Below are 10,767 nucleotides of genomic sequence, written 5' to 3'. Positions count from 1 at the left end.
GAGGAGGAGGAGGAGGAGGAGGAGGAGGAGGAGGAAGAAGAAAATCATTGGTCCAGGTGTGGTGGCGCATGCCTTTAGTTCACTCAGGGGTCTACAAAGCAGGGGTCTGGACAGCCAAGGCTATTAGTTGGAGAAACCCTGTCTCAGAAAACCACAAAAAGAAAAGAAAAGAAAAGAAAAAAAAAAAGAAAAGAAAGATCATTAGTAAGAAATGGTTTTCTAAAATTACTAATGATTTTTTTTTTGCCTGGTATTTTTACCAGTTACTGAAGAACATTAGCTAAATGATGCTTAGAACTATTGCAACTTCCAATAAATAGGACAGAAAAATAATCAGAGTTTGAAAGTTGATAACAGCAAATTAAAACCAGAGTAAACAGAAAAGTGCTTAGAATAAAAAAAATCCCAAATCAAAATGTAGTAGTAGTAAGGAATTTAGCAAAAACTCATGGTTATGTATTTGTTGATTTTGCTTTAATTCAGTAAGTTTCATTTTTAGTGTTCTGAAATTTTGAATTGGATATGCGTATTCACTTGTAGTTGTTAGATAGGCTCAGAGTTGTGACTAATATCATGAAAGATATCTTTGATTGGGTCTATTTTATGTTAATCTGACCGTTTGTGACAGGCTTAGTAATGGCTCCCAGTACCTTATAAGGCAAAAGGTGCTCTGTAGTTGTGATTGACTTATGTATATAGAAAACATACACACATATACATCACACACACACACACACACACACACACACACACACACACACAAACACTTCATCACTATACCCTTCGGCTGATTGGGACTTTGTGATTCTCTGACCTCAGTTTCACAAGTGCTGTGCTGGGTTTATAGCCATGATTTATGTGTGGATTATGCTGCATCGCCCTTGTGCTCCCAATGTACTCACGGGGGAGCCAGTGAGTCAGAAAAAGGAGATGCTACAGAGGAAGTAGAAGTAGAAATGATACTTGGAAGGTGGTAGACTAACCGTAAGTCCAGGAAAGCAGGCAGCCTTGAGGAAGCTGCTTGTTCCCACAGGAGAACAGTCAGCAAGCTCAGTGACTGTAGATGTCTGACCCCTGGAACATCAAGAAAATACATTTATGTCACTGTGGCTCTTAAGTGTGTCATAGGTGGCTTGTTAAAGCGACTATAGGAAGCTAATACTTTGTTTCAGGCTTCTTTTGTTTACCATTCATTGACTTGTATATTTCTTTTTCTTTTTTTCCTTTTTCTTTTGCTTGTATGTGTGAGTCTGTGTAGTGTGTGTGTGTGTGTGTGTGTGTGTGTGTGTGTGTGTGTGCAAGGGAGCATGCACATAGAGGCCAGAGGAGGATGCTGAGTATCCCGCCGTGTCACTCTCTCCTTTATCCCTTGGAAAGGCTCTCTCTGAATCTGGAGCTTGGCTGGCAACCAGCAAGCTCCAGCAATTCTCGTCTTGACTCAGCACAATACTGGGGCTGCAGGTGCATGCCACTTTTGCATAAAATTTTACACGAATGCTTAGGATTTGAACTCATGTCCTCATGCATGTGTCGTGACGAGTGCTCTTACCATTGAGCAACCTTCCCAGTCCTGTATAGTGAATTTGTTATAATCTATTTTTTCACCTGGTGACATTCATCATACATTATCTACCCCCATGCATATGTGTATGTGTGTGTGTGTGTGTGTGTGAGAGAGAGAGAGAGAGAGAGAGAGAGAGAGAGAGAGAGAGAGAGAGAATGTAGAGGCCAGAGATTGATGTTGGGTGTCTTCTGAAATTGGTCAACTAATAATAATACTGTAGCTCAACAATTTGGCAAGGCTGGTTGGCTAGCGAGCTCTGGGGATCTTCCTGTCTCTGCTGTCCCAGGGCAGGATTGCAGATGCATGCCACCATGACTGGTTTTTATGTGGGTGCCGGGGATCTGAACTCAGGTCCTTATGCTTGCATGCAAGCACTTTACGACCTAAGCTAACTCCCTAATTTTGGTATTATCCTACAAGTTCTTTATGTTCATTGATCTTCCTTCTGAATGTTCCAATTTGCTATTGACCATATTCAATTAAAGATTATGAATAGTATTCCAGAACGTTTGTTTGATTCTTTTTTGTAGTTTCCAGTTCTTTGATGAGATTCTAAGCTTTTTATTCACTCTGACCCCCCCTCCCTTTTTAAAAGTGTTTCAGCATATTTTTGTAATTATTACAGCTCTTGTTCACGGATTCCCATCAATTTTATTATCTCTACTTAATGCGTTTTCCTCAGACTGTGGTTTAAAAGCGTTATGTCTGAGTGTCAACTTGACAAGGGGTGGACTTGTGATGGTTAATATCAGTTGTCAACTTGACAGGATCTAGAACAGCGGTTCTTAACTTGTGGGTCGTGACACCACAGGATTCACACATCAGCTATCCTGCAATCAGACATTGACATTATGTCTCATAATAGTAGCAAAACTGCAGTTATGAAATAGCAATGGGGTCACCTCAGCACGAGGGACCAGATGAAAGGGTCACGGCGTTCGGAAGGTTGGGGACCACTGCTGTACAGTTACCTAGGAATCTAACCTCCTGGAATGTCTGTGAGGGAGTTACTGAGGTGGGAGGATCTACCCAAAATGTGGGCAGCACCAGCAACAAAACGTGGTCCTAGACTCAAAAAGAAAGACTTGAGCAGCGAATCAGCGTCCACCGGTGGCTCTGTGACCCGCCTTGCAGATTCAGTGAGCCCAGCCGTTTCCACCATGAGGGACTGCATTCCCTCATCTGTGAGCCAAAATGAGCTCTCCTCCATCAACATGCTTCAGCTGTTAGGTATTTGGTTATAGCAATAAGAAAACCAGCTAATACACCCAAGTCACAGCACAACTCACTGTGTGGCAGGACTGGCCTTGAACTCCTAACAGTCCCTCAATGAAAGAAGCTGGCGGGAACTCAAACAGTGCAGAGCCCTGGAGGCAGCAGCTGATGCAGAGAAGTGCTGCTTCCTCTACCTTGCTCAGCCTGTGTTCTTGCACACCCCAGGACCCCTTCTGGGGATGGCACCACTCACAATGGGCTGGACCCTCCCTTCTCATCACTAGTTAAGAAAATGCCTAAGGAGTCATCTACAGGCCAATCTTATGGAGGCATTTTCTCAGCTGAGAATCCCCTTTCCCATATGACTCTGACCTACGTCAAGTTGACAATAAACTAGCCAGAACAATGATCTTATCTGTTTTTCAATTTTCATGTTTTCTTATGTGAGGTTTTATTAGTTTTTAATATTTTTACTTTCTCCTACTAGAAAGCCATTGCTGATAGTTCATTGGCTTTTGTTTCTCTTTGTAATTGTCTTTGCACGGAAGGATAAAGCAAGGTGAAAAGGTCGTGGTGTATTTGCCACGGTGAGGAATAAAGGTGCACACACACCTGGAAGAATGTTCTGGGCTTAGATAGTGTGCCGCACTCCCCAAATACGTGGGAGTCTCTTTCTTCCGTTCCAAGTCTGTTTCTTCCACGCAGCCAGCAGCCCATCATCACACAAGCGTTCATCACGACTCAGCAGGCCCACGGAATGATGAAATCAGTTCTAGTTGATGTCAGTCTCTTCAGAAGGGAAGGAGACTCTGATGAGGGCTGGGAACTCCTCACTTTCAGTGCCAAATCCGTACAGAAGCGTGGGCGTGAGCACCGTGAGCACCGCTGTCCCAGCAGAGCAAGACGAGCCTGGGAGTCGGGGTGTGTCCACTGGGCATCTAAGGAGTGTGCCGCAGCCGCCTTTAAAGGACAATTTGAATATCAAGCTCTGTAGCAGCCCTGGAACTTGAATCATTTCCTGAATAAATTGCTTCTGTTTCTGTCAAGTTTCCTGCCGCTGTTTTACAGGATGGGCCATTTCCTCACCGGCGCTTTCTCTCACCCTGCTCTCGTTCAGCACCCTCGTGTGAAAGGCAGTCGGCGGCGAGATGACTGACAGCGATATTTACTACACGTTAGAGCTGCCTGCTGCGCCTCAAGTCCCAGATGGCTCCAGATCGAAGCTCAAGGGTGAGTGGAGAGGAGGACAAGGAGGGGGGCACAGAGCGCAGCAAATCGAGGGTTTGAAGAAACACGTTCTGGTTCAGTTTATAGTGTTGCTGTGGAATATGGACCTTTGGCGTGGAGTGTAGCTGTGACCTTGGTCTCAGAAAATTCTTTTCTAAACTGGGCAGTGGAGGCGCAAGCCTTTAATCTCAGCACTCGGGAGGCAGAGGCAGGCGGATCTCTGTGAGTTTGAGGCCAGCCTGGCCTACAAGAGCTAGTTCTAGGACAGGCACCAAAGTTACGGAGAAACCTTGTTTCGAGAAAAAAAAAAAAAAAAAAGGAAAAAAGAAAAGAAAATTCTTTTCTAGATACTCCTGCCATTCCAGCTAATGCCAAACAATGGCAATGCCATCTTTTTTTTTTTTTGGTTAATTTTTTTCTTTATTTCTAAGAATTTTATACATGTAGACAAGCATGCTATTTTTTATTGATCCTATTTGAAAGTAAGAGTTTTGTCTGCAGTCAGGCTTGGAGCAGTTTACTGTAACTATTGAAATCCTGCCATCTCTTCTTCTCTATCCATGGAGTGACGAAAACAACAGCTTTATTGAGGGTACCGGTAAGGTTTCTTGAGACAAGAAATGGACCCACAAACATAGATTTGTTTCCTGTCGCCCACCCCCTTCTCCTATTGCATCTGAATGGTGATAGCATAAAAGGTGCTGAAGGCTACTGACCGCTGGCCCTGGGACCTGGGGGGCCAGGGAACACCAACAGTAACGCCCACAAAAGCCATTTTCTATGCATATTCATATCTGAGACAGGGAACAACGGAAATGCCAAAATGAATGCTTGATTTTACATCTCAAGCAGGTAACTCCAGAAGATATGTTCTCTTTTGTAGTTTTGCAGACTTTCTCTGTTTATTATATAAGTTTCTCATCATGGTCTCCTTTTTTTGGTTACAGTTTTTAATGCTGCCATTTGAAAACATTGCCAGATTTTCTAAATCATGGGCATTTCTATTTCTATACACTGTATAGAGCTACACATTTTCATATGTGTGATTTTTTTCCTTTATTATATCTGTTCTAATTTGTAAGGATTAGAAATATTAAGTCAAAAGAAATGTATATTTAAAGTATAGATCTTAATAATATTGTATGTTATTATGTTAACATATATTATATGTTAAGTAAAGAACCTAATAATAATTAAAACTAATACATACATAAAATAAATTAAAATTTCCGTTTTACTTATTTTCTTAAATTGGATGGTGACTACTTAAATAATTATAAGTGGATACCTTTTATCATTTAGCAAACAACTACAAATGAGAGGTTTTTATTTCATTAATAAGTTGTCCATGCAGATGGACTTGGTAGTGCACACCTTTAATCCCAGCATCAGAAGGCAGAGGCAAACAGATCTCTGTGAGTTCAAGGCCAGCCAGTTCAGCCAGGTTCCGGTTCAGCCAGGACTAAACAGCTAATTCCTTTCTCAGGGGGTGAGGAAACCATAATTTTTTTAAAAAAGGTATCTATGCCACAAATTTGGTGTATTTGTTATTTACTTTATCTTTATTTATTATTTGAGACAGGGTCTCTCTAGGTAACCCTGGCTGTCCTAGAACCCACTATGTAAATCTACTTTACATAGATCAGGCTGGCCTTGAACTCACAGAGAGCCACCTGCTCCTGCCTCCTGAGTGCTGGGATTAAAGGTGAAATCTGTTTGTTTGTTGTAGTTTGTTTCATATAATGATAGTTATTTGGGATTCATGAGTCAAAATATTTATCATGCTGATCTCTTTTTTTTAATTGTTTCTATTGAGCTATACTTTTTCTCTGCTCCCCTCTCTCTCCCCTCCCCTTCAGCCCTCTTCCATGGTCCCCATGCTCACAATTTACTCAGGAGACCTTGTCTTTTTTTACTTCCCATGTAGATTAGATTTATGTATGTCTCTCTTAAGGTCCTCTTTGTAGTCTAGGTTCTCTGCATTGTGATTTGTAGGCTGGTTTCCTTTGCTTTGTGTTTAAAAACCACTTAAGTGAGTGCATGTGATAATTGTCTTTCTGAGTCTGGGTTACCTCACTCAATATGATGTTTTCTAGATCCATTCATTTGCTTGCAAATTTCAAGATGTAATTATTTTTTTGTGCTGTGTAGTACTTCATTGTATAAATGTATAACATTTTCCTTATCTATTATTAGGTCGAGGAGCATTTAAGTTGTTTCGAGGTTCTGGCTATGACAAACAAAGCTGCTATGAACATAGTTGAGCACATGTCCTTGTGGTACGATTGAGCATCCTTTGGATATGTACCCAAAAGTGGTATTATTGGGTCTTGAGGAAGGTTGTTTCCTAATTTTCTGAGAAATTGCCACACTGATATCCAAAGGGGTTGTACCAGCTTGCACTCCCACCAGCAATGCAGGAGCGTTCCCTTTTCATTTTGAACTCTTATGATGCTTCTCTCATTATGAAATTTAAGAAATTGAGATGTTTTCATGGATAGCAATGTATAAGAATAGTGTATCTAAAATTTGAATAGATATATGAGACTAAATTAAGAAATTAAATTATCTTTCTTTTTCTTTCATTCTAAGACAGAGTCTCATGTAGCCCCAGCTGGCCCCAAATTTGCTGTGTAGCAAGGAAGACCTTGAACTACTGATTCTTCTGCCTCTAGATGCAGGATTCCCAGAGGATCTATGCCACATGGTTATTATGACACAGTGGTCCATCTTCAAACAGAAGGCCAACCTATACTTATTATACTTCCAATAGTTACATGTAAAACAAGGTGGATTTTATCATCTACTTCTGAGATGAAGGCTATTTTGTTTCAGTTTAAATTTTATTTATTTAAAATTTGAAGGATACAAAAGAAAACAAGCGAAAGCATCTCGCTTCTGTTTCTTCTCTTAACCACCCTCTTTAAAAGGGAAACACTATGGAATGCCTTCAGGGATTTCCAGGTTTGACCTTAGCCAAAAGGCAGAGAAGTGATCTTGGATAGATTTCAGCTATAGCAATTGTTCCCTGTTCTGAGGAATATGTCTTTCTTTTAGCTATATATCGAAAAATATATCGAAAAATCACTTTGTATTTTTTTTTTTTTAAAGAAATTCCTCTTCAGAAGCTATGTGTTTCGTGGATATAATTATATTTGACTGGTCTTTTCTGATAAAAATCTGTATTTTTAGTTGATAGATTTAGACATTTGGCCTTTTCTTCCTATAGATATTACTGTCTTCTGAGTATGATATTTTACACATGTTTGCATATTTGTAGAAAAATGTTTCTTGAGGAGAAATTGCTGGGCCAAAAGGCAAAATACTTTGCAATTCTTGTAAATAATGGCAAATTGTCCTTCAGTTCCCCAAAGGCAGAGTCTGTTTACACACTAGCTCCCAAGTGTCACACACTTGGGTGTGCGAGCATACAAGCCACAATGGCAAAGGCAAGAGTTTCCTTTAACTTGAGAGCAAGCGCTAGACCCAATCAGGAAAGGAACCTGTGTGGCCTGGGTCTCTGTCTGTCCAGGCAGAACTGCTTTAATATACCAGAGGTTCTGGCCTGAGCCTCTGTGTCTGACTCAGGATCTTGCTTTGGATTGTGTCTCTGCAGCTGTCTTACAGAGGCCCCGTCTTTCCTGCCTCTTGACTGTGGCTTTGGGGCTTTTGACTGTGATCCTCCTGAGTTTAGTGATGTACCAACGGATCCTGTACTGTGGTAAGTACCAACTTCACCTCAGATTAGCCTTTCACTTTATATTATAAATCAAGATGACAGTTGATGACAGGGTTTTACAGAATTTACTAGAGAATTCTAAAGCTTCAGCACTGCTCTCCACATTGTATTTGAGCCCTAACTTTCCATAGAGAAAATACCAGGAACTTGGGACTTTTTGATCCAGGCTGATTGTGCCACAGTTGTCTGGAAAAGATGCAATTCCCCAAAATGCAACTAGATAGCACCTCAGTCTGCAGACCCCAACCCTGGTGTCACGTGCAGCCTTCCTTCCCCACTTTCTGGTTCCTGACCTAGAGTGTGTAGTCTACCATAGTTCTTTGTATTCATGTGCTCCTGTGGTCCTGTGGTAGAATGGCTCATGGCAATTTTATGCAAATGTGTTTCATGGAAGGAGAAAACCAGTAGACTGAAGTCTCCTGAGATATTTTCACAGCGCCCTCTCGTTCCAAGTGCTTTAAAGGAATGAGGAGTGCATTTTCTAGAAAAACTCAGCAAGGAGAATCCTAGCATCTGATGTGCTTTTCTGCCAGAAAAAAAGCATACTCAAGTAAGTCAGTTTTATTGAGTATAACAATTTTTTTTCTAATTTCTGTTGGCTCCAGATGACCATATCGGTTGGTTTTTTTCTAGTTTGTTTCCTTTTCCAGTGCACATTATGGCATGCTGTCTTGGGGCTGGACATCTGGCAGGGTTCTTCTGTCCATGTAGCTATACTGGGGATGTGAACGCAGTACATAGAAGTGTGCTGTGCAGCTGCAGGCATCCTTTACACAATGTGCATACATCATAAGGATACGGACGGTTTTCAGTGTCGTGGGCCCTCCACAGTCCTCAGGCAGATCAGACCTTCCATCAGAATCCAAGTTTGCTTCATGGTGTGCACATCCAAAGTGATGAGCTGGGCATTGTGGACCGTTCAGTTTGAGGCCATGTGTGTTGCAGATTTCTCTAAACCGTAGTGTGAAAAGGGGTAGGGCAAGGTTTTCCTTGACACTGGAGTTGCCATGTTTTCTTATACCTCCCTTTTATTTTCCAGGACCATTTGGTCCAACAATGATGTGAGCTGTGTCCTCTTCCTTCTAGGCCACAAGAACTGCACCAGCTGCCCCAGCTGCCCCAGCTGCTCCAGCTGCCCTGACCTCTGGGTGAGGAATGGTAGCCACTGTTACTATTTCTCAGTGGAGAAAAAGGATTGGAATTCTAGTCTGGAATTCTGTGTCGACAGAGGCTCACATCTCCTTACGTTTCTGGACGACCAGGAAGTGGTAAATAAAACCATGTAGAAAGTATAGAGCATTTCCCCCCCCTCTTCTTTCCTCTCCCCTCACCCATTCTTCCCCCTTTTTAGATGAGACTGTGCTGTGTAGTCCAGGCTGGCTTTGAACTTGTGGTTTTCCTGCTTCAGCCTCCTAACTCTTGTGTGCATGTGTGCATGTTTAAACATTTATTTATTGGCATTTGTGTATGTGTGTTTTTTATAAACAATTGTTTATTTTCTTGTGTGTATATTTGAACTATTTATTTATTTGTGTTTGTGTGCATGTATGATGTGCTTATATACGTGCTTGTGTATGTGTGTGTGTGTGTGTGTGTGTGTGTGTGTGTTAGAGGTAAGGGGGTGGCAAGCATTGCAGCAAAGAACTAGACCAAAAGCCCAGACTTAGTTAAAAGGCATTAGGTCCTGAAACACACAGGCCAACAAAGAAGCAATGATTTCTGCGGAGTCAGTGGAACTCAGGAGGGAAAGGGGCTCAAAGACAAAAGGGCCACACATAGGGGCTAAATGTCTTCAGCTGAGTCTTTTCTTCTCACTCTTTGGAATTCAGTAAGTTCGAAATTGGAAACAATGTCCAGAAGGTTGAGTTAAGAGGCAGAGAAAACTGTGGGGGTCCTGTTTCCTAAGTTCTTTCTCCATGCCTCTGCTGGTCCTAGGGGGTGTTAGCAGTGTCAGGAGTTGGCATCTTGGCACAAATTTGGTCAAACTTGATTACAATTCACATAGAAGAAGAAAATAAGAAATATTTGGTTTTTAGTGTTAATTTCTTGATTATTTTTTGTTTTGATTTGTTTTAATTTGGAGGGGATAAGATCAAACGTAGGGAATAGCGTATTGGTAATCGAGAGATAGGGGTTTTGTAGCCCAGGCTGGTTTCAAATTCATGATTTTCCAGACTCAGCTTTCTATTCAGATTAATCTGCTGGGATTAAAGAAGTCCACTACATACCTGGCTTGCTAATTGCTATATTGAGAAAAGATGAGATATTTAGTTTATTTCCTCTCAAAAGAACACTTATACACTTGAAATTCTGGAAGGATCTAAATTCCAAACCATTCCTCAGAGATTTGCTTTTCCTTCATCTCTTCTCTAAGCCAGAATGGAAGAGATACCCCGGAATCTCTTCACTGCACAGGAAAAGAATAGTCTTGTCTGCGGGAACTTTTAGAGCAGCTAGTTTCATTTTGCTATCGCTGTTTTGAGGATCTTACTAAACAAGTGAGCAATTCGCTCGAAATGTTTGTCCCTCAGACTCCAGACACAGCATCAGTGCGTCACAACACATAGCGACAGAGAATTAGCTCCAGCAGCACCGTAAATTACACTGTATGCTGAGGAGTTAGGGAAAGGGCTAACTTGCGGGTGTCTGGGAGTCGGCTCTAGCTGTCTTTCCGTGCAGAGGAGGACTGGGTTCTTGAGGAATTTTGTCTTTCTTTCTTTCTGTTCCCTGAATCCTGTACCCACTGTGGAGAACACTCAATAGTTACTCTGCTGCGTTTTCAAAATGAGACAGTTTTCTCTTAACCCCAGAGCCCTGGGTTCCAGTCAGCGGGGGAGGGTGTCAGGAGCCCCTGACGGATTTAATAACAGCTACTACTGATGGTACTTTCCACATTCTTGTGGACTCTTGCTTGATTCTCTTTCTTTCTTTCTTTCTTTCTTTCTTTCTTTCTTTCTTTCTTTCTTTCTTTCTTTCTTTCTTTCTTCCTTCCTTCCTTCCTTCCTTCCTTCCTTTCTTTCTT

General features: G+C 41.6%; 1 protein-coding gene across 1 annotated transcript in view; it reads left to right on the top strand.

Annotated features, from left to right (window-relative positions):
- Window positions 1-3,927: 3,927 nt before the first annotated feature.
- Window positions 3,928-10,767, top strand: part of Klrg1 (killer cell lectin like receptor G1) — a 14,439-nt gene continuing 7,599 nt past the window's right edge. Inside the window, exons 1-3 of the mRNA XM_005365163.3 lie at window positions 3,928-4,009; window positions 7,623-7,727; window positions 8,832-9,013. Of these exons, the coding sequence (XP_005365220.1) occupies window positions 3,928-4,009; window positions 7,623-7,727; window positions 8,832-9,013 (369 nt within the window). The remainder of the gene's footprint in view (window positions 4,010-7,622; window positions 7,728-8,831; window positions 9,014-10,767) is intronic.

The sequence above is a fragment of the Microtus ochrogaster genome, unplaced genomic scaffold (genome assembly GCF_000317375.1).
Source record: "Microtus ochrogaster isolate Prairie Vole_2 unplaced genomic scaffold, MicOch1.0 UNK1, whole genome shotgun sequence".
NCBI classification, from domain to species: Eukaryota; Metazoa; Chordata; class Mammalia; order Rodentia; family Cricetidae; genus Microtus; species Microtus ochrogaster.
This window is presented reverse-complemented; position numbering and strand designations above follow the sequence as displayed.